Source organism: Microcebus murinus, chromosome 4 (assembly GCF_040939455.1).
Source record: "Microcebus murinus isolate Inina chromosome 4, M.murinus_Inina_mat1.0, whole genome shotgun sequence".
Lineage (NCBI taxonomy): Eukaryota > Metazoa > Chordata > Mammalia > Primates > Cheirogaleidae > Microcebus > Microcebus murinus.
Window position 1 is genome coordinate 59992399 of NC_134107.1, and position 25228 is coordinate 60017626.

Below are 25228 nucleotides of genomic sequence, written 5' to 3' on the forward strand. Positions count from 1 at the left end.
GACATGAGTTATTACATTTTCTAAATTATTTGAAAAAAAAAATAGATACTTACTGATTTCTTATTAGGCTGACTGCTGTCATATCCAGTGGTAATGTCCCGTACATGCAGTATAGCAAATGTCCCACAAAATTTTGGATATTCTTTCGGAGAATCAAAATTACGAAGCCTTTCAAATATACTTTTGATGGTAGGTGGATCATAACATAAGAAATATGAAGTTTTTGAAATATGATAACCATATCTGCACAAAGATTTAAAGTGCTAAAATCAGATTTTAGGTAACTCTTTAGAAAAGTAAATATTAATGATAAGCCTAGTATAGTATTTTGTAGAAAGTAGCAATCCTTAATTCAGATAATTTTAATACTTTATAAAAAAGAATTGACTATTCCTTAAAAAAAAATTTAGAAAACTAAGGCTAAGACACAAAGAAAGGAAGGATAATCTAACATGTGAAATGCATAATAGAACTTACTTTTCATAAACCTTAATTAGTTGCTGTTTCAATGTTACATTCATGGTTTCCAGGTAAGATGCCATCTCGGCAACAACAACGGCTGCACTCACCCCATCTTTATCCAAAACTGAAGTTCCACACAGAAAACCTGAGGATTAAAAACATTTAGAAAAGAGGTAAACTTAAGCTTATAATGTCAATAGTTTTAGGCTCACACCTATAATCCTAGCACTCTGGGAGGCCAAGGCGGGCAGATTGCTCAAGGTCAGGAGTTCAAAAACAGGCTGAGCAAGAGCGAGACCCCATCTCTACTATAAATAGAAAAAAATTAATTGGCCAACTAATATATATAGAAAAAATTAGCCGGGCATGGTAGCACATGCCTGTAGTCCCAGCTACTTGGGAGGCTGAGGCAGCAGGATTGCTTGAGCCCAAGAGTTTGAGGTTGCTGTGAGCTAGGCTGAAGCCATGGCACTCACTCTAGCCTGGGCAACAAAGTGAGACTCTGTCTCAAAATAATAATAATAATAATGTCAATTCAGAAGGACCAGTGAATTTAAAAGCCTAGCAATAGATGAAACCCATCAATATAGAACACATTTGGGGGACACTTGGTTCTTTTAATTTCTGATAAGAAATGCATCTATAAATTTCTGAGTTCACTATAGTTTTTACATCTCAAAATATAAAAGCAGAAGACAAAAATTCCTCTCTATAGAGTTACATTTTAAAAATTCTCTCAATCAAATTTCAAAGGTTTTAATATTTACTACATACCAATAGACTCTTCAAATGCAAAAAGGACTTCTTTCCCATTTTCCAGGAGGTCTTTTATCCTACTTCCAATCCATTTAAAACCTGGTAATGTTTCCTGAAATGCAGAGGAAGCCACTCTAGTTAAGTGACTCTCTCATAAATACACGTGAGAGAAAAATCTGCCACTAAATGCACATAACACTCATATAGTGATCTTCTGTTACGATCTTTGATCTACAAGGATTTATACAGTGGTAGACATATAGTCACAAAGTGCCATAATTATATATACTGCCACTACTGATGATCTACTATTTTTTGAGCATAATAGGTTATTTATGCCAAATATAATCCAATATTTATAAGTGATGTATATAGTCACAAAGTAATACAAACACTATTATCACTTACTATTTATTAAGTACTATAATAGGTGCTTTACATCATCTTTTTTAATGATCACACTGTTGCTGAGACAGAGGCTCAAAGGTTGAATAAATTTGCCCAAGATTATGCTATATATAAGGGATGGAGTCGGGAATCAATTACACTGCTTCTTAGAAACTATCCTTGAAACTATATTATTAATATAACCACTAATATAGGAGTACCTATTAAGACTGGTGGATTTAGTCTCCCTGAGTAATCAAAGGCCATGAAGCTTTTTAGTGATGCACTTTTAACATTATCACAACATATGCTTGAACCAAGTGTACCTTCCCATAATATTGTGGCCTAAATAAAACCACCAAGACAGTTACTAAGTACTACTTTAGTAATTAGATTTGAGGATTTTTCATCTAATGAGCTACTGCTCACTTTAAAGACATGATGTTTTACAGTCAATAGAAAAAATATGTGATACACCTAATTCTAAAGCTCACCATTACTAACTTTCCTAATTAACCCCTCTACCTACCTCCTCACCAAAAAATAAAAACAAAAAAGTCAAAAATCTCCCCCTCACAACAATAAAAAAAGCAAATTTATAATATTTACCTTTAGAATCATGTTCTTTTTTGTGCTCACTATACTTTTTTCTTGCCATAGACATAAATAAGGAAAACATTCACATTATTGTAATTTGGAATCTTAGGCTCAGATAAACTTTCAATATTTTCTATTTTGCCATTTATGTTTTAGAAAGTCTAAGATTGAAAGCCCTACTTCATACTTCATAAAGACAAGTACAACTTTCTTTTACTTGGCCAATTAGTGTTAAGAACTTGACTATGGCTCAAGAAAAATGCTCAGAGGTAACATTTTCACTGATGTTTGGCAAAGGTGGCAGAGGAAAAGCAGCTCAGTCCCAGAAGCTGCAAAAACCGGTCAGCTTAACTGCTAGAGGTTCACAAAGGTTAAGGATCTGGGAAGATCAAGAGCCACTACTTGTTTTTCTAATGTAGAATCACTGGGTCTTAATTTGCAATTTAGAAGCTACTTAAAGTTTCTTAAGACTGTGCTTGAAGGACCTAAGCAAGAGATTGATGACAACTATAATTGTTTGGAATGGAGTCTGTGTTACTGATGAGGTCACCAGGAGCCAGAATATCCCAGTCAGAAAACCACATATTGTTGTATGGAATAATAAGTGTTAATGCAATTTTAAAAGAATATCTCATCTTAGTCCCAGAAATTCACATACAGTACTGGATGAATTTGGCTCAAGGTGTCTACACTATCAAAAAAGATTAAACAAGTATTAACAGAATTAGAAAAAAATGGGGGAATTACAAATGAAATCAATGAAAGTCAGTTTGGGTAGGGAGATGTCTTTTACATATAGAAATAGGTTTAGAAAAGTAGTGTACAGATATTGTCCGTCCTTACTTCAAAATGAAATCCTTCTTTAAGTGCAATTGCCTTCAAAATTTTAGAAGAGACTGTGGTGGCTAACATATAAACGTTCTTCACATCAATATTTCTTGATTTATTTTTCTTCCAGCAATCAAACATCCACCACCCAAACAAAGCTGCCAACTCATTCCCTGTGAAAACTTTCCAACGATCACTGTAGAGAGAATGAAAATTCAAAGTAAAGACTGTCTAACTTCTCATTGAAGCTTCTTGACTCTAAGACATTCAAATTAGGTCAGAAAGGAAAAACCAAAAACTATTATATGAGATTCTGAGAAAACATTTACTACCACTTCTTTTCTAACTGACCACAGGTGGGAATAGTTGCAACGTCTTTTGGAAAGTTATTACATTGTTACTTTTATTCTCCTACTTAATGAGTAGGAGATGTTTAAGCCTTTCTATGTAAAGACATCTGCCATATTATAATGACAAAAATACACAGCAATCCCGAGAACCAAGATTAGGAAATGACAATATTGACAAAGCAATCTATTAAGATACCGTGTCATTTTTAAAATTAAATTTTTAAACAATATATAAGGGCAGGGAAAGAAATGCTCACAGTACAACTGAAGCAGAAAATAAGATATAAAACTATATATACTATGATCACAATTTTACAAAAACAATTATATATTTAAATATTTGAGTAGAAAAAAGATAGGAAGGATATGTGAAAGTATCAACTTGGGGTGGTTCTCTCTTGGATGGTGGGCTTATAGGAGATTTATGTTCTTTTTTGATTTTTTCATATTTCCAGTGAGTCTGTAAGACTTAAAATTGAAAATTGCTTTTCAAAGTTCAAGCTTTTAATTGAATAACAGATTCTACTTACTTCTCCTGAAGTTCTGCCACTGCCAGTCGGTCTGCATCAGGATCTGTGGCTAGCACTATTCGGGCATTTTCTTTCTCTGCGAGTCTCAGAGAAAGTTCCTGAAACAGTAACCCCAAAAGCTGTATTGTACTGAAGAACCTAAATTCAGTGTTAAAATTTCTAAATGTAAACACTATGTTAGTGGTATGAATTTTAGGAGGCATATAGCTTGGCTAAATTGAAAGAAGCCTAAAAGTAGGGAACCCACCACAGAAATTTTTAAGAAATATAATCTGTGGCTCCAACATAATCTAAAAGATATAAACTACAGTGATTTTTGCTTTTGTAAATAATCTTTGAATTGCCAATGAGTTCTATCTGTTCTAATGATTTAATAAACTAGTAATTTAAATATTAAAAAAAAATACCAGCACAGATTCTCCTTCTTCAGGATTTGGGCATCTAACAGTAGAGAAGTCTGGATCAGGATCTTTTTGTTCTGGTACTGGAATTGGAGGCTTAAAACCAAACGCTTGAAAAGCCAACTGCACATAGTCATGTCCGACCCCATGAAAAGATGTGTGCACAAATTTCAAGGTGGTCTTTGAGTTTAACTCCCTGTAAAGGAAAATCACCATTTGATCAATATCATAAAACTTGTTATCTGTGATATAATTAAAAAGTCAAATTCTGAAAAAAGTGATGAAAACCTTCAGCAGAGGTCTAAGGTACCTTTTTTATTTCACATATCACAGGCATACAAATGTTTGGGTTACATATATTGCCTTTGCCCCACCCAAGTCAGAGCTCCAAGCATGTCCATCCCCCAGACGGTGTGCACTGCACTCACTAGGTGTAACTATATCCATCCCCTTGTCCCTACTCTCCTCTGCCCGACACCTGATGAATATTACTACTAAATGTGCACATAAGTGTTGATCAGTTAATACCAATTTGAAGGTGAGCACATGTGGTGCTTGTTTTTCCATTCTTGGGATACTTTACTTAATAGAATGAGCTCCAGCTCTATCCAGGATAACGTAAGAGGTGCTATATCATCATTGTTTTTTGTGGCTGAGTAGAACTCCATGGGGTGTGGGTGTGTGTGTGTGCGCGCGCGCACGTGCGTGTGTACACACATACACACACACCACATTTTATTAATCCACTCATGTATTGATGGGCACTTGGGTTGTTTCCACGTCCTTGCAATTGTGAATTGTGCTGCTATAAACATTCTAGTACAGATGTCTTTTTTTATAGAATGCCTTTTTTTTCCTTTGGCTAGATGCCTAGTAATAGGATTGCTAGATCAAATGGCAGTTCTACTTTTAGCTCTTTGAGGAATCTCCATATTGCTTTCCACAGAGGTTGTACTAGTTTGCAGCAGCACCAGCAGTGTAAGAGTGTCCTATCTCTCTGCATCCACGCCAATATTTATTGTTTTGGGACTTTTTGATAAAAGCCATTCTCACTAAAGTTAAGTGATACCTCATTGTGGTTTTGATTTGCATTTCCCTGATGACTGGAGATGTTGAGCATTTTTTCATATGTTTGTTGGCTATTAGTTTGTCTTCTTTTGAAAAGTTTCTGTTCATGTCCTTTGCCCACTTTTTAATGGGATTGTTTTTTTTTTTTTTTTTCTTGCTGTTTTTCCTGAGTTATGTATAGATTGTAGTTATCAGCCCTTTATCGGATATAGGGCATAAGATATTTTAAAAAACAAACTATGTTGAAGCAGATGTTTGGTATGTTAAAAAAAAAAAAAAAAAAAAAACAAACTATGTAGTATTAACTTAAAGAGCAAAAGATTTTTTAATTTAACTGTATTCTTCCTTTGTGGTTCAACTTCCTGACCTGGATATCTTCCCTCCACCTGCTGTGCCATTATCCTAAACAAGTTAAACTCTATGTAAGTATCAACTACCAGAACCATCACAAAAACTTTTAATTGGTCTTTCTCACTCTCCAGTAAACTCCACCTTTACTTTCTTTCATATCCTGCTTAGATTCCAAGGTACCTCATTTCAATCACCTTCTTCTATGTCACTCTGGTTACCCTGACTCTCCAATACCCCAATCCTTGTTGAATCCAGCTAAGTACCTTTTCCAGGCCTGTACCAAAATAGCTAAATATTGCTAGAGTAAATCTCTCAAAAGGATTGAACAGCTTCACTTTCAACGGTCACTCAACACTGTCAGGCAACTTCGTTACCCCAAATGCTTACATTTTCCTCCCAAGATGTTGATTTAATTAATGCCTTCTTTCTTTATTCCTTTCCTCTCCCTTCCCCTCCTACATCACTGAGACAGAGAAGCCATCTGATGGGAACCTCATCATCTTCCCACACCAAATCTACAACCCTACTAGGATCCATACATATCTCTTCCTTCTTCCATATAAGATTTGCCTATTCTTGACATTTCATGTAAATGAAATCAGACAATATGTGGTTTTTTGTGACTGGCTTATTTTACTTAGCATAATGTTTTCAAGGTTTATACACATTGTAATATGTAAATACTTAATTTCTTTTTAACTGCTGAATAATATTAACATTTCATTATATGGATATATTACATTTTACTTATCCATTCATTAGTTATGGATATTTAGGTTATCTCAACCTTTTGGCTCTTGGTAAATAATACTATTTAGCTATCATTTTAATATAATGAAGCAATACTTGTTTTATCCTTTTACTTTCCCTCATTTGTTAACCTTATTCTAAGATAACACTATCCTATATTCCCACTTAGATACCTGTGAAAACAGATTTTTTTCAGATCTTCCATGTATCTCCTGCAAATGTCTTGCAAAGGATCTCTCTTCAGTGGGCTGGTATCCACTAAATTATCATTCCAGGAACCATTCCAGGGTTCCACACATTCTTCTATACATTTCAGAATTTCTTTGTCATGAGGAGATGTGATCTGAGCACCATTTTCCCAATAAACCTAAATAATAGGTAAATATAGCTATAATTACTTAAAATGCTTAACAGATCTTTTCTTAGCTAAAGCAGAGATCTTTGCCTTTATGAAGAAACATATCAAATTAATCAAGTAAAAAATGTCAACATGAGACTAATTTAATAAATTATAAAAGATATTGATGGTAATACTTCTACAAGGACTCTAATAAAATGATCACATATTATTTTCTCTTTTAGAAGTATATTTTACTAATAATACAAGTAACAAACAAGCAGGACATCATTAGGACAACATTATAATATGCATATACCATAGTATCCAATCATACTCTTAGATTTGTAACTATATACTAAAGATAATCTAAGAAACCATAGAATATCCCATAAAACTTGGGGACACTATTAAAGTTAACATTGTAAAGTGATTATGTTATATGATGTGGAAAAAATCATGTTTTCATTATAAATTAAAGTAGAATTTATATCACACCAAATAAATCTATATCAGGAAAGACAATATATTATGCATAGACATTTCAATTAAGTTTTCAGTTTGTCAAGTGGTTTGTTTAATAAGACATTAGGAATAGTTACCAAAAATGCAAGAAAATGTAATTCTTATAATTCATAGGATCCCAAAGTTAGAAGGGACTCTAGTTAGAGAATATCTATACTGACTTCTACCATGTATATGACATGAATACCTTCTATTGCTTCCTGAATGAAGGAAAGAAGAACACGTTTGAATATGTGCCAAACAATATAGCAAACTAGATAACCTAAAAATTCTCGCTCTATAAATACAACTCAAAATGCTACATTAGATAGAAAAACATTATCTTAAATGCATCGCTTAATTTACAAGAAGAAAGGGACAACTCCAGGCAGTAGAGAGAAAAGCAAGCATTAAAACTAGAGTGGTAAGCCTGTGACACTGATACTGTAGTTGCTTGGGGTTTGGGAACTGTCCATTTATCTGGTTCTTGGGTTCTAACACCTACATGCAAGGTAGGGGGCTGGAACTAAGACTCCTTAATAAAAATGAAATCCTTAAAGCATTTTACTCTCAGTGAAAATATAGAACAGAAAAAGTTCTCCCCACTATTATAGAGAGATGATGAAGAAGCATGCCTGTTTCTTCTTATGTTTTGGGTAATTAAAAAAAAAAAAAGAATCAAAACCAAGGTCTGCAAGTCAATTATGTTAGAATGAGAACTGACAAATTAGCATGGAAACTGCTCCCAGTGGATGAAACCCTTGAGGTTCTGGCAGAATTTTAAACAAACAAACAAACAAACAAACAAACAAACAAACAAACCTGCTCTGGAGGGATGTTCCTATATTCTAAGCCACAAAAACGATTTCCTCCATAAGTCCTGAATGCTCACAGTGAAAATTTATAAAACATAAGGAAAAAATTCTATCCTTTTTCTCTGTCCCCTTCTTCTTGCTTATTTTGTAGGCATGATGCCTGGAGGTACAGCAACCATTATGTGATGGCCATCCTTAAGGGAAAGGCCAAAAAAAAAAGAAACCTGCAGAAAAGCCAGGGCCAACATCATTGAGCTATAGAACCATGTCTGCAGCTACCAATTTCTGGACTTTTTGTTATGTGAGAAAAATAAACTCCTATCAGCTTAAGCCACTTTCGTTGGTTTTACTGAACCTCCATCCCTATCTGATATGATAATAGAAAATTTCATGCAATAAAATATACCTAGCAATAAACTTTAAAAGACATGTGAAAGATCTAGTTTAAAAAAATAAACCTTTAAGCCGGGCGCGGTGGCTCACGCCTGTAATCCTAGCACTCTGGGAGGCTGAGGCGGGCGGATTGCTCGAGGTCAGGAGTTCGAAACCAGCCTGAGCAAGAGCAAGACCCCGTCTCTACTATAAATAGAAAGAAATTAATTGGCCAACTAATATATATATATATAAAATTAGCCAGGCATGGTGGCACATGCCTGTAGTCCCAGCTACTCGGGAGGCTGAGGCAGAAGGATTGCTTGAGCCCAAGAGTTTGAGGTTGCTGTGAGCTAGGCTGACGCCACGGCACTCACTCTAGCCTGGGCAACAAGCGAGACTCTGTCTCAAAAAAAAATAAAAATAAAAAAAAAAATAAACCTTTAAAATGCTACCAAAGGGGCCGGGCGCGGTGGCTCACGCCTGTAATCCTAGCTCTCTGGGAGGCCGAGGCGGGCGGATCGCTCGAGGTCGGGAGTTCGAAACCAGCCTGAGCAAGAGCGAGACCCTGTCTCTACTATAAATAGAAAGAAACTAATTGGCCAACTAATATATATAGAAAAAATTAGCCGGGCATGGTGGCTCATGCCTGTAGTCCCAGCTACTTGGGAGGCTGAGACAGAAGGATCGCCTGAGCCCAGGAGATTGAGGTTGCTGTGAGCTAGGCTGACGCCACGACACTCACTCTAGCCTAGGCAACAAAGCAAGACTCTGTCTCAAAAAAAAAAAAAAAAAAAAAAAATGCTACCAAAGGATCTAAGAGTCTTGAAAGCATAGAAAGACATCCTATTTTTGAATAGGAAGACTCAATAATATTAAAAAAATATGGAAGCTCTCTAAATTAACCTGCAAGTTAAATATGACACTAATTAAAATGATAAAATAACTTTGCTTCCAAATGGAAAAAATAGCATAATTCCATGCAGGAAAAATATCATAAATAAAGTCAAGAGGACTGGAGGAAAATATGTGCAGAACAGATGACCAAGAGCTACTGTTTACATATAAAGAATTCCCACAAATCAGTAAGAAAAAGTACAAAATAATAATGGGCAGATCCTTTAACAGAAGAAAACTATAAAATTCCTAAAAGATCAGATTGGAGTTGGAGAAAGTCTAGAGTATCTTAGGTTCAGCAATAACTTTTTAGATACAACACCAAAGGCACAATGCGTGAAAGTACTGATAGAGGTCTGGTGCAGTGGCTCACACCTGCAATCCTAGCACTCTAGGAGGCTGAGGTGGAAGGATCTCTTGAGGTCAGGAGTTGGAGACCAACCTTAGCAAGAGCGAGATCCTGTCTCTACTAAAAATAGAAAAATTAGCCAGGTATCCTGGTGTGCGCCTGCAGTCCAGCTACTAAGGGGGATCCCTTGAGCCCAGGAGTTTGAGGTTGCTGTGAGCTAGGCTGACTGATGCCACTGCACTCTAGCCTGGGTGACAGAGTGAGACTCTGTCTAAAAATGAAGGGAGGGGTGAGGAGGGGAGAGGAGGGGAGAGGGAGAGAGGGAGAGGGAAAGGGGAAGAGGGAGAGGGAGAGGGAGAGGGGGAGAGGGGAGAGGGAGAGGGAGAGAGGGAGAGGGAGAGGGAGAGGGAGAGAGAGAGAGAGGGAGAGAGGGGGAGAGAGGGAGAGGGAGGGAGAGGAAGAGGGAGAGAGAGAGAGAGAGAGAAAACATGAACGAACTGGTAGCTGAATTTTAAAATTTTCTGCTCTGCAAAAGACACTGTTCAAGAGAATGAAAACACAATCTATTGACTGGGAGAAAATATTTGGAAAACATATGTCTGATAAAGGACTGTTATGCAAAATATACAAAAAACTCTTAAAACTCAACAATGAGGAAACAACCTGATTAAAAAGTGGGCCAAAGACATTAACAGACCTATCACCAAAAAAGACATACAGATGGCAAAGTATTTGAAAAGATGCTTCACATCATATGTCATTAGGGATATGCAAATTATTAAAACAACAATGAGATACCACTACACACCTAGTATGTATAGTGGATTTTGGTTGGCTATGACGTCTGATGCTCAGAGAAGAGATGTGGGTTCTTAACTCTCTTTGACAGTTGACCTTTAACTCCTTGCAACACTTTTTCTCTTTGGTTTTTATGACACCTAACTCTTGTAGTCTTTCTCTTATCTCTTATCTCCAGCTCTTCTTCCTCCCTTCCCTTAACATTGATATTCCCTAGGGATCCATCTTTGACCTCTTTCCTTTCTACTCCATACTGTCTCTTGGCTGCTCATCCAAGGACTTCCAAATACTCTTATATGTATGGTGACCCCAAAATCTTTAACTTCAACCCAGATTTCTTCCCTGAGCTACAGGTCTATAATATATCCAACTGCCTATAAGATATTGCTACCTGGTTGACCCACAAATACCTCAAACTTAAAATGTCCCAAACTGAATTAATCATGCTTCTTCCCTGTCGATGTGAATGGTAACACTGCTCACTTAGCTGGCCAGGGCCAAAATCCTAGATTAGTGTTAAATCTTCTTTTTCCCAGGAAAATAGAGCTCAGTGTGTCTGGAGTCCTCCCACACAAAAAGAAAAACACATATAAGAACATAGACTCAGTACCCAGAAGCCCCAAACACTGGCTCAATACTGTGCTGTGTATCTTCTATTTCCCCTCCAAAGCCACTTTTCACCCTTCTCCAGCTCTGCTTTCTGCCACAGAGGATGACACATCAAGTGGGTCCTGTGGCCAATTGGGAGCACCAGCAGAAGGTCAGAGGGAGAGGAGAGTAAGGTCACGGTACTATTCCTTTGGCTTTTTCCTAAAAATGCCTATTATTCTTCAAGTTCTTGGTACAATATGACTTTATTTCTGAAATGCAGAGAGGATGGATTTAAGAAAAGATAGATAAATCAAAAGCAATTAGAAGTAAAAGGACCAACAAAGAGACTTTTGTAAGTGTACACATTGAGAAGTAGGGATATATATTCTTTGAGTGCCAGCCTCAATTTTTTAAACTTTTTGTTCCTAATGTCTGGCTCTGCTACCCAATGTAGAAAATATACTCAGCAGATATTATTTGAATAAAATAAGAATGATAAAACAAGCAAAGGTCAGGAATCCAAGGTTTACCTTGTATCCGTTGTCTTCCTTGCGGTTGTGAGATGCAGTAATCATCACACCTGCAACTGCATGGAGCTCCTGGACTGCATACGGCTGAAAAAATAACAACGTCATGATTCCATTTTTTTTCCTAGCTACTCATACATTTGACATGAGAATAATTTTGATTAAATAACAGGAAAAGACATTGTGATATGTTATTGCTTTTGTTGATACCTTCTTTATTTTCTATTTACTTGATTTGTCCTCATACTTTATTTCCTTCTTTTTATTTGGATTTATTCTGTTTTAGCCCAAACATATTAAAGGCTTAGCTCATTATTTTTAAATCTTTTTTTCCTAATATATTCATTAAGGCTATCAATTTAGGCTATCAAGTAGGGCTTTAGTTATATCTCACAATTTTTGCTATTTATTGTTTTCATTATTGCTCAGTCTTAAATACAGATAGGCAGTCCTTGCTTTGCACAATTCCAATGTACACAAATTTCTGATACCATGTTTTTGTTTAATAGCAGCAGTCTCCCAACAACACGTCCAAATTTCAGTTGTGAAGGTATACTAACCATGAGCAAATGCCTCAAGTACACACTTGGCTACTAGCTCCATAGATCACTAAGGTATATAACAGGCCTATCATGATCAGTGACCAGTCATGTCACTCTTTGAAAGCCTGTCTGTCAATGATTGGTCATTGAGCATCTGTTATTCAGCTCTCACACAAACAGCAAAGCATGTAGCTAGCTGTGTTGCCTCCTTGTCTTCCAGGGATAAACCTAGAAGACAGTTTATAAAAAATAGATAATTGAAGGTGGGAATTGGTCAACAAAGGTGAAAGTACAACAAACAGACAAAAAGTGATAATAGTGGAAGGAAAATTTGAAATGAATATAAATACAGTTATAGAAAAAATAGCTGGGGATATTGATGCTGCTACCATTCAAGAGATATGCAACCAGATGAGCTTAGTGAAGGTGTACATATGGATTAGATGAGGAATGAGGTTGTGATGAAAAGGATGAAAATGTTCCAGAGAAAGAGACCCCATTAAAGGAACTCTCAGAGATAGTTCATGACACTTAAAGTAACAAAGAGTAAGATGCTGGAAGCTAATCCAAACATAAAACACTGCCTATGCATAGAAAAGATGCTTAGATTGTAAGTTACATGACAACAAGCAAGGACTGCTCATCATATTAAACTTCTTTTTTTTTTTTTTTTTGAGACAGAGTCTCGGTTTGTTGTCCAGGCTAGAGTGAGTGCCGTGGCATCAGCCTAGCTCACAGCAACCTCAAACTCCTGGGCTCGAGCGATCCTTCTGCCTCAGCCTCCCGAGTAGCTGGGACTACAGGCATGCGCCACCATGCCCGGCTAATTTTTTATATATATATATCAGTTGGCCAATTAATTTCTTTCTATTTATAGTAGAGACAGGGTCTCGCTCTTGCTCAGGCTGGTTTTGAACTCCTGACCTCGAGCAATCAGCCGGCCTCGGCCTCCCAAGAGCTAGGATTACAGGCGTGAGCCACGGCGCCCGGCCTAAACTTCTTGATAAGTTTATTTACAAAGAAATAAAACACCTTTGTTCTCAATGTTTCTAATGTTATAAATTACAATGTACTAAAATAAATATTAGTTTCACCATTTTTTCCTTTCCCTATACAATTTAAGGGTATTTTTAATATTTGGGCAAAAAAATTTTAAAGGTCATGAAACAATTGTGATTTTTCCCATTAATTATTAAGATCACTTTGCATGGTTTTAGCTTGCACAGTTGTCTTTATAGTCTGCACAACCATGAAAAGAAAGGACTGCCTGTAGTTTCTAATCTTCATTATGGTATTACTATCTTCCTTAATCCATTAACTATTTCTGAATGTGTTTTTAAAATTCCAAACATAGGGGGTTTATGGGCCTTTTTATTTCTAATTTTATTGCATCTGGGTCTAGGTATATGGCTTGATAAGCTGTTCTATAACATTTTTTGAGCCTTTCTTTGTGACTCTGCTTAATAATAATGTATATCCTACCATCAATGAACACAATGTTTTTATATACACACACCCCAGATAAAGCTAGTTAATGGTATGTTCAAATTTATCCTTAATCATTTTTGTCTGCCTGATAATTTCTGAAAGGAGAGCACTGAAATAGTCCACCATAACTGTGGACTGGTCAACTTTTATAGATCAAGTTTTCTTTGCCGGATGCAGTGGCTCACACCTATAATCCTAGCACTCTGGGAGGCGGAGGCAGGTGGATTGCTCGAGGTCAGGAGTTGGAAACAAGCCTGAGCAAGAGCGAGACTCCATCTCTACTGTAAATAGAAAGAAATTAATCGGCCAACTAATATATATAGGAAAAATTAGCCGGGCATGGTGTTGCATGGGACTCGGCATGCTCCCGAGTCCCAGATACTCGGGAGGCTGAGGCAGTAGGACTGCTTGAGCCCAGGAGTTTGGGTTGCTGTGAGCTAGGATGATGCCACGGCACTCACTCTAGCCTGGGAAACAAAGAGAGAGACTATCTCAAAAAAAAAAAAAAAGTTCTCAGGTAGCTCAACAAATGCTTCTTGAATGAAAATAAACTCAAAGTAAAATTTATTTTCCTTCCATTGGTCCCTCATATCACTCAAGACAGAACTATATTCATGAAAAAGATTTGAATCCTCACTGATTTAAGAAATCTTTTCAAGAGTAAACTGTATGATCACTAATACAACATACTTACTACAAAAGGTGTAGGAACATATCTTGAAAAAAGATACACAGGAACATCTTTGGCCAGCAAGACTGCAGCAGTGAGCTTAGCAAGCCTAAAAAAGGAAAAATTTCATTTAGTCCTTAGCTTACCATATTTTTTAAAAACCAATCTTCCACATAAATGTTTCATATTATAATTATTCTGAACAATAGTAGCCTAACAGAGCCAATTCTTCCAATCACTGATTATTTAAGCTTCATGCTCCAACTGAAAAATTTTAAATAAGATATTTTTTAAAGGAACTTAACAATTAATAGAATTGACATTTCAGTTTCTTTCTTTTCCTTCATTCATTTTTTAATGTCTCTTTTACTAAGAAATAAAATCTGCAGAAGGCAAAAATAATGGAAGAAAGTGAAATAAGAGACTTTGATGAACCCAGTATGCCTAATTACTCCCTGAAAAAAGGTATCACTACATCATGATTAACTATTCATGATAATGCCCTAAAAGTAATCAAATAGGGCTATAATAAGGGAATACAAGCTACATAATTACTCCTACCCAGGGCCTTCCCCAAAATATTAAAATTATAATATAAGCTATTATGTCATTCTAAATATAAGCTCTAACTATTTTGATTTTACTCCTTTCTGTAAAATATAAAGCTTATCTTTGAAATATTTTTTCTTCTATTTCAGCTTTAAAATAAACATTATTAGCATGTGATCACATTTCTATTTGACAGTATCCTGTTTCAGAAATTCTACTATTATATAAAAAATTTTTTTAATAGTTTATTCCACTCCAACTCAATCTTTGAAACAATAAACACTGTACCGCTGGCTGCTGCAGCTGCTAGTTACTTGACCCCGAGTGTCATAACCAACGACAAAGCCTCTCTGCTTAAAGTCGGAGAAACATCTCTCAAGGTACTTGTACATCCCCTGAAGCAAATAAACACAAAAGATTAGTACTGATGAATGCTTGCATTTTATATAACTTAAAATTTCTTATTTTTGTTTGGTGTGCAGCTTATTGGCTTCTAAAGATCTAGCCTCTGTCTCTATGCCCATGTTTATAAATGTGGGTGCAGTATTGTTTAATCTACAAATGTATGACGACAAGCATTCAGGGGATTTTCAGACACATTTAATACCACAGAAATACTGATTTAGTAACTAAATCAATACAATAAAACTTTAGGAAAAAAGATGCGACATGACAGTCGATAAGCTAAAAAAAATTATTAAAAGAGTCAAAAGAAACTGTTTCCTATCTCAAGGCTCTAGAGAGCAGAATTTTGACCATTATAAGCCCTTGCTAAATCATGACTGAAGCCAACCAAAAGAGTTGACCTATTTATGACACAAACATTTTAAATCAGCAATACAGCTCTTTACTGGAACATTTTTTAAGATGGTTGATCCCAATTGTAATGTTTTGGTTTTAAAATCTCACAGAAAAAAATCTCATAGACTAGGAAAATTTATAGTCAAGCATGACAAAAAATGAAATGAAGCATTTCATGTTGAAAACATCACAATGATAAACTGAAACCATTTAACTATCTTATGAATGATTTGCTAACTTTAAAAAACAATCTCTAAAAAGTAACACTTCATATTATCACAGTCCTTTAAAATTATTTTCACAAAAAAGACGAGACATTTAATCATTACAGCAACCCTGTTAAGAAAGAAATGCAGGCGGGTTTCACGCCTGTAATCCTAGCACTCTGGGAGGCCGAGGTGGTTCACGCCTGTAATCCTAGCACTCTGGGAGGCCGAGGTGGGAGGATTAAGCTTGAGCTCAGGAGTTCGAGACCAGCCTGAGCAAGAGTGAGACCCCCGTCTCTACTATAAATAGAAAGCAATTAGCCAAACAACTAAAAATAAAAAATAAAAATTAGCCAGGCATGGTGGTGTGTGCCTGTAGTCCCAGCTACTCAGGAGGCTGAGGCAGGAGGATCGCTTGAGCCCAGGAGTTTGAGGTTGCTGTGAGCTAGGCTCACGCCATGGCACTCTAGCCTAGGCAAGAGCATGAGACTCTGTCTCAAAAAAAAAAAAATAAAGAGTGAGACCCCATCTCTACTATAAATAGAAAGAAATTAATTGGCCAACTAATACATATAGAAAAAATTGGCCCGGCATGGTGGCGTATGCCTGTAGTCCCAGCTGCTGGGGAAGCTGAGACAGGATTGGATTGCTTGAGCCCAGGAGTTTGAGGTTGCTGTGAGCCAGGTTGACACCACGACACTCACTCTTGCCTGGGCAACAAAGCGAGACTCTGTCAAGAAAAGAAAGAAAAAGAAAGAAAGAAAAGAAAGAAAAGAAAGAAAAGGAAAGAAAGGAAAGAAAGGAAAGAAAGGAAAGAAAGGAAAGAAAGGAAAGAAAGGAAAGAAAGGAAAGAAAGGAAAGAAAGGAAGAAAGGAAGAAAGGAAGAAAGGAAGAAAGGAAGAAAGGAAGAAAGAAAGAAAGAAAGAAAGAAAGAAAGAAAGAAAGAAAGAAAGACAGACAGACAGACAAGACAAGACAAGACAAGACAAGACAAGACAAGACAAGACAAGACAAGACAATCAGTTCTCTCAATAAATATGAATGGCTTAAACTCTCCACTCAAGAGACATAGGCTGGCTGAATGGATAAGAAAATACAGGCCAAGTATATGCTGTCTTCAGGAAACACATCTAACCTGCAAGGATGCATATAGACTAAAAATAAAAGGGTGGAGATCAATATTCCAAGCAAATAGAAGCCAAAAGAAGGCTGGTGTGGCAGTTCTAATTTCAGACGATTTAGTTTTTAAACCAACAAAAGTAGTAAAAGACAAAGAGGGTCATTATATAATGGTGAAGGGCACAGTCCAACAAGAAGAGATAACAATTTTAAATATATATGCACCCAACTTAGGTGCACCCAGATTCATAAAGCAAACCTTACTGGAGCTAAGCAAATGGATTAATAGCAACTCCATAATCGCCGGAGATTTCAACACCCCACTGACGGCACGAGACAGATCCTCCAAACAGAAAATTAATAAAGAAATAATGGACTTAAACAAAACTCTAGAACAATTGGGTCTGACTGACATTTACAGGACATTCTACCCAAAATCCACTGAATATACGTTCTTCTCATCAGCTCACGGGACATTCTCTAAGATTGACCATATCCTAGGACACAAAGAAAATCTCAAGAAATTTAAAAAAATAGAAATCATACCATGTACCTTCTCAGATCACAGTGGAATAAAACTAGAAATCAACCCTAACAGAAATTCACATTTCTACACAAAAACGTGGAAATTAAACAACCTCCTCCTAAATGATTACTTCATAAATGAAGAAATCAAGACGGAAATAAAAAAATTCTATGAAGAAAACGACAATGGAGAGACAAGTTATCAACTCCTCTGGGACACAGCTAAAGCAGTTCTGAGAGGAAAGTTTATCTCCATAAATGCCTATAACCAAAAGACAAGAAGATCACAAATAGACAATCTAATGAAACGACTCAAGGAGCTGGAAAAAGAAGAACAGGCCAACCCCAAACCCAGCAGAAGAAGTGAAATCAACAAGATCAAATCAGAACTAAACGAAATTGAAAACAGGGAAGCTATTCAGGAGATTAATAAAACAAAAAGTTGGTTCTTTGAAAAAATAAACAAAATTGACACACCATTGGCTAAGCTAACGAAAAGCAGAAAAGAGAAATCTCTAATAAGCTCCATCAGGAATAAAAAAGGAGATATCACAACTGATCCCAAAGAGATACAAGATACAATTTATGAATACTACAAAAATCTTTATGCACACAAACTAGAAAATGTGGAGGAAATGGACAAATTTCTAGAAACACACAGCCTCCCTAGGCTCAACCAGGAAGAAATAGATTCCCTGAACAGACCAATCTCAACAGCTGAAATAGAAACAGCAATTAAAAATCTCCCTAAAAAGAAAAGTCCCGGTCCAGATGGCTTCACACCTGAATTTTACCATACTTACAAAGAAGAACTAGTACCTATCTTGCAGAAACTATCCCACAACATTGAGAAGAACGGAAACCTCCCCAACACCTTTTATGAAGCGAATATTACTCTGATACCAAAACCAGGAAAGGATGCAACAAAAAAAGAAAACTACAGACCAATATCCCTAATGAATATAGATGCAAAAATTTTCAACAAAATCTTAGCTAACCGAATCCAGACACTTATCAAAAAAATAATCCACCACGACCAAGTGGGCTTCATCCCAGGGATGCAGGGATGGTTCAACATACGTAAATCTATAAATGCAATTCACCACATAAACAGAAGCAAAAACAAAGACCACATGATTCTTTCAATAGATGCAGAAAAAGCTTTTGACATAATTCAACACCCTTTCATGATACGAACACTTAATAAAATAGGCATAGAAGGGACATACCTAAAAATGATACAAGCCATATATGACAGACCCATAGCCAACATCATACTGAATGGGGAAAAATTGAAATCATTCCCACTTAGAACTGGAACCAGACAAGGCTGCCCACTATCTCCACTTCTGTTCAACATAGTGCTGGAAGTCTTGGCTACAGCAATCAGACAGGAAAATGGAATCAAAGGTATCCAAATAGGGGCAGAAGAGATCAAACTTTCACTGTTTGCTGATGATATGATATTGTATCTAGAAAACCCCAAGGATTCAACCAAGAAACTCCTGGAACTGATCAATGAATTTAGTAAAGTCTCAGGATACAAAATCAATACACAGAAATCAGAGGCATTCATATACGCCAACAACAATCTAATTGAGAACCAAATCAAAGACTCAATTCCCTTCACAATAGCAACAAAGAAATTAAAGTACCTAGGAATATACTTAACCAAGGACGTAAAAGACCTCTACAAGGAGAACTATGAAACACTGAGGAAGGAAATAGCAGAGGATGTAAACAGATGGAAATCCATACCACGCTCGTGGATCGGCAGACTCAATATCATCAAAATGTCTATACTACCCAAACTGATCTACAGATTCAATGCAATACCTATTAAAATCCCATCAGCATTCTTCACAGATATAGAAAAAATTATTTTACGCTTCGTATGGAACCAAAGAAGACCTCGAATATCAAGAGCAATTCTAGGCAACAAAAACAAAATGGGAGGCATTAATATGCCAGATATCAAACTATACTACAAAGCTATAGTAATTAAGTCAATATGGTATTGGCACAAAAATAGGAATATTGACCAGTGGAACAGATGTGAGAATCCTGATATAAAACCATCCTCATATAGCCATCTAATCTTTGACAAAGCAGACAAAAACATACCCTGGGGAAAAGAATCCCTTTTCAATAAATGGTGCTGGGAAAACTGGATAGCCACCTGTAGAAGGCTAAAACAGGACCCACACCTTTCACCTCTCACAAGAACCAACTCACGCTGGATAACAGACTTAAACCTAAGGTATGAAACTATTAGAACTCTAGAGGAAAAAGTTGGAAACACACTCCTAGACATCGGCCTGGGCAAAGAGTTTATGAAGAAATCCCCAAAGGCAATCACAGCAGCAACAAAACTAAATAAATGGGACATGATCAAACTACAAAGCTTCTGCACAGCCAAAGAAATAGTCATGAAAGTAAACAGACAACCTACAGAATGGGAGAAAATTTTTGCATCCTATGCATCCGATAAGGGACTGATAACTAGAATATACTTAGAACTCACGAAAATCAGGAAGAAAAAATCAAATAACCCCATTAAAAAGTGGCCAAAGGACTTGAACAGAAATTTTTCTAAAGAAGACAGAAGAATGGCCAACAAACATGAAAAAATGCTCAACATCTCTAATCATCAGGGAAATGCAAATCAAAACCACAATGAGATCTCACTTAACCCCAGTGAGAATGGCCTTTATCAAAAAATCTCCAAACAATAAATGCTGGCGTGGTTGCGGAGAGAGAGGAACACTCCTACACTGCTGGTGGGACTGCAAACTAGTTCAACCTCTGTGGAAAGCAATATGGAGATACCTTAAAGCGATACAAGTGAATCTACCATTTGATCCAGCAATCCCATTGCTGGGCATCTACCCAAATGACACTCTACAAAAAAGACACCTGCACTCGAATGTTTTTTTTTTCTTTTTTTTTTTTTTAGAGACGGGGTCTTGCTCTTGCTCAGGCTGGTTTCGAACTCCTGACCTCGAGCAATCCGTCCGCCTCGGCCTCCCAGAGTGCTAGGATTACAGGCTTGAGCCACCGCGCCCGGCCTCGAATGTTTATAGCAGCACAATTCATAATTGCAAGGCTGTGGAAACAGCCCAAGTGCTCATCAATCCAAGAATGGATTAATAAAATGTGGTATATGTATACCATGGAGTACTATTCAGCTCTAAGAAACAATGGCACATCTTATATTTTCCTGGTTAGAGCTGGAACCGATACTACTAAGTGAAGTATCCCAAGAATGGAGAAACAAGCACCAGATATATTCTCCAGCAAACTGGTATTAACTGAGTAGCACCTAAGTGGATACATAGGTACTACAGTAATAGGGTATTGGGCAGGTGGGAGGGGGGAGGGGGGCAGGTATATACATACATAATAAGTGAGATGTGCACCATCTGGGGGATGGTCATGATGGAGACTCAGACTTTTGGGGGGAGGGGGAAATGGGCATTTATTGAAACCTTAAAATCTGTACCCCCATAATATGCCGAAATAAAAAAAAATATTTAAAAAAAATAATAAAAAATAAAAAGCTTAACTATTAAAAAAAAAGAAAGAAAAGAAAAGAAAAGAAAAAAAGAAAGGAAAGAAAGAAAAGAAAAGAAAAGGAAAGAAAGAAAGAGAGAGAGAAAGAGAGAGAGAGAGAAAGAAAGAAAGAAAGAAAGAAAGAAAGAAAGAAAAGAAAGAAAAGAAAAGAAAAGGAAAGAAAGAAAGAGAGAGAGAGAAAAGAGAGAGAGAGAGAGAAAGAAAGAAAGAAAGAAAGAAAGAAAGAAAGAAAGAAAGAAAGAAAGAAAGAAAGAAAGAAAGAAAGAAAGAAAGAAATGCAGATACCATTTCTAATTTGGTCTCTGTTTTTCACTATCTCTTTAAACAAAAGAGGGAATAGAATAAGATTAAAGCTTCATGTAATGACTTGCCCAAGGCCATTCATTCAAGTAAAATTAAGTTATACTGATTTATTGAAGACCTATTATATGGCAGACACTGCTAAGTAAGTATGTGGTAGCATGAAACAAGGCTCCAGTGACTTCCAGTACGTGGGTCTTTCATGTACAATTACTTTCCCCAGCCTATTCCCTATAAGACTGAGTGTGTATGTGTGCCTGCACCCACATGCACTTAATAGAGCCTAAATCAAATAGTTTCAACAACTTATTTCTAATGATGATATTATCCTAAAACCTAATAAAGCCTCATATTATTATCTGTAATGAGAATCCATCTTATCTTATCCCCCTGTATCTACAGTCTGAAAAGGGCTGGGACTTAAGATCAGATTCTATCGAGTTTTTTTACTTCCCACAGTATAATCCCAACTCCTGCAAATATTTGTATTTCTACAGAAATTGATTTTCAAACTCCTCTTCCATCCCTTTTTGTAAAGTCAAGCCATGTTCACTTCAAATGAAAGCTTATGAGGAAACTCAATATATAAGAAAACATTAAACTAAAGCATCTCTGGTTGAGGAATTGAAAGGAGATGGGGGAGGGGTGGGTAGGGAAGGTCCAGCCATTTTGTCATCCCTCTCTCCTAACCTCTGCATTAGTCCTTGGCTTTAGAAAATTATCTCAGAACAAGGCTAAAGATGATTTGCTGTTTGGAAGTATCAGTTAGCATTATATTTACTGAGAAATTCTCTAGCTCATAACTGTTTAATTGTAGTTTCTTGAAATATTGAGGATTTACACTGCAAAGAGAAGCAATTTGTTTCTAGAGTGAATTACATAAAAATCAAGAGAAATAAAACAAATTGTATCATATTATACCACTGTCTTAAAGAACTCTCATATAGATACGGAAAAGCATGTTAAAGGGAAATATTTTCAACTTAATTTTCTAAATTCTCTGGTTAACCTTTATGAATGGCCATTTGCCAAAATAAGTAATCATCAAAAAAATTTTTTTTTTTTTTTTTTAGAAAACACATCTTGCTCTATTGCCTGGGGTGAAGTGCAGTGGCACAATCATAGCTCATTGCATCCTTGAACTGCTTGGGCTCAAGGGATCCTCCCATCTCAACTTCCCCAGTAGCAAAATAACTTTTAATTAGAAAGTTAGTCTGTGACCTTGAACATAAAAGACTTCTAAGATAAATCTTGGACAAGACCAAAGGTCAGAATTTAGTCTACAGGACACATATATCAATGAAACAGAATGGAGAACCCAGAAATAAAGCCACATATTTACAGATAACTGATCTTTGACAAAGCCAACAAAAACATACATTGGGGAAAGGACACCCTCTTCAATAAATGGTACTAGGAAATGGTACTTGGATAGTCATATGCAGAAAAATGAAATTGGACTCCTATCTCTCACCATACGCAAAAATCAACTCAGAATGGATTAAAGATGTAAAACATAAGACCCCAAACTATAAAAATACTAAAAGAAAGCATAGGTAAAACTTCTGCACATTGGTGTAGGCAAATAATTTATGACTAAGACCGCAAAAGCACAGGAAACAGAAACAAAAATGGACAAATAGAACTTAAACTAAAAAGCTTCTGCACAGCAAAAGAAATCAATAGAGTGAAGAGAGAACTTGTTGAAGGAGAAAATATTTGCAAACTATTCACTTGACAGGGGACTAATATCCAGAATATACAAGGAACTCAAATAACTCAACAACAAAAAAAAAACAAATAATTCCATTAAAAAGTGGGAAAAGCACATGAATAGACATTTTTCAAAAGAAAAAATACAAATGGTCAATAGATATATGAAAAATACTCAGTATCACTAATTAACAGAGAAATGCAAATCAAACCACAGTGAAATACCTACCCTAGTCAAAATGGCTATTATTAAAAAAAAAAAAGTAATAGATGTTGGCAAGGATGCAGAGTAAAGGGAACTCATACACTGTTGGTGGAAATGTAAATTAGTACAGTCTCTATGGAAAACAGTATGGAGACTTCTCTAAGCATTGAAAATTGAACTACTATTCAATCCAGTAATTCCACTGCTGGGTATCTACACAAAGCACAGAGAAAAAGAAACCAAAATATGGAAAGATATCTGCACTCGTATGTTTATGGCAGCTCTATTTACAATAGTAAAAAAGTATGGAACCAACATAAGTGTCTATCAATGAATGAATGTGGTATATGTACACAATGGAATACCATTTGGCCATAAAAAAGAAACATGTCTTTTGTAGCAACATGGATGGAACTGGAGGTCATTATCTTAAGTGAAACAAGCCAGGCACAGAAAAAGAAACATCGCATGCCGTCCCTCATAAGTGTGTGCTAAAAAATGTGTTCATGTGTACATAAAGAGTAGAATTATAGATAATGAAGACTCAGAAGGGTGAGGAAGTGGGAAGGGAGAGGATGATGAAAAATTGGTTAATGGGTACAATGTATGTTATTTGAATGATGAATGCCCTAAAAGCCCTGACTTGACCGCTATGCAATCTATGTATGCAACAAAACTGCATATGTACCTCATAAATTTGTAGAAATAAAAAGAAAAAAAATTAAAAAATTAAATCTACAGTTTTTACTTATGTAAGAGTATCTTACTGGAAATAAAGCTTTTTTTTGTAGAAAAGCACTATATACTTTATAGAGCAAAAAAACAGACTGAGAAAAAACACACATATAATACTTTATAATACTTACCTGTGTTGACTGTATTACTGTAAGGTCATTAATATAGCAAAACCCTGCCCCCATGGCAGAACGAAGTCCTGCAGTCCCAAAAGTCATTCGGCAACAAAGACGATCGCGCAGTTCCTTGTTCATCCCATTTCGTAATAGATTTTCAATCTGCTCTTTTGTTTTGGGATTCTATAAAAAAAGAAAAGAAAAGAAGTGTTAGAATTTAACTAGGATCACGAGCAGAGTCCTAATAGTAAGCCCTTCTGAAGGGCCAATATGCACATATCACAGGGTTCTACATTCACTATAAATTCCACTGTGCTACTTTATTTTTTTTAAGAGATAGGCTCTCTGTCACTCAGGCTGCAGCACAGTAGCTCAATCATGGCTCACTGCATCCTGGAACTCAAATGATCTTTCCTGTCTCAGCCTCCTGGGTAGCTAGGACTACATGTATGCACCACCATTCCCAGCTGATTTTTTAAATATTTTGTAGAGATGGGATCTTGCTATGTTGCCTAGGCTGGTCTCCAACTCCTGGACTCAGGCAATCCTCCCTCCTTGGCCTCCCAAAGTGTTAGGATTACAGGCATGTAATCCTACACTGCTTCTGGCATAGTGTGACTTTTTAGTTTGTATAATAAAAATAATACCTGCCAGTTACTGAGTCCCCAAAGGAGCCAGGCCCTATTGAGGGTAATTTATGTATCTCTAATTGTTATAGCATTTTTATTAACACATTAAAGAATGTTTTAACAATAAGAAAATTTTATGAGCTATGAATCCAAAATAAACCTTAGTCAAAAATGACGCCAATTAAGTTATAATCTATATTAACTTTTAAAAGGAATAGGGACAATAAGTAACCTTAATAGTTGTACCCCCATATACGCTAAAATAAAAAATAAATAAATAAATGGAATAGGGAAACTATTGCATAAATGCCAACAAAACATACCTACCAACTAATTACCTACCTAAACATCTGCAATTCAAAATGACCAAATAAGCCTTACTACTCC

At 36.2% G+C, this 25228-nt stretch overlaps 1 protein-coding gene across 2 annotated transcripts in view; it reads right to left on the reverse strand.

Annotated features, from left to right (window-relative positions):
• Positions 1 to 25228, reverse strand: part of PGM2L1 (phosphoglucomutase 2 like 1) — a 60592-nt gene that overhangs the window by 11374 nt on the left and 23990 nt on the right. Inside the window, exons 2-12 of one of the 2 annotated variants that reach the window (XM_076002311.1) lie at positions 24228 to 24395; positions 15208 to 15314; positions 14395 to 14479; positions 11674 to 11757; positions 6654 to 6847; positions 4318 to 4507; positions 3911 to 4008; positions 3046 to 3226; positions 1237 to 1330; positions 478 to 607; positions 54 to 180 (exon numbers count right to left, since the gene is read on the reverse strand). In XM_076002311.1, coding sequence (XP_075858426.1) covers positions 54 to 180; positions 478 to 607; positions 1237 to 1330; positions 3046 to 3226; positions 3911 to 4008; positions 4318 to 4507; positions 6654 to 6847; positions 11674 to 11757; positions 14395 to 14479; positions 15208 to 15314; positions 24228 to 24395 — 1458 coding nt within the window. Of the gene's footprint in view, positions 1 to 53; positions 244 to 477; positions 608 to 1236; positions 1331 to 3045; positions 3227 to 3910; positions 4009 to 4317; positions 4508 to 6653; positions 6848 to 11673; positions 11758 to 14394; positions 14480 to 15207; positions 15315 to 24227; positions 24396 to 25228 lie in introns of both variants that reach the window. The other variant, XM_020286611.2, reaches the window with a different exon arrangement.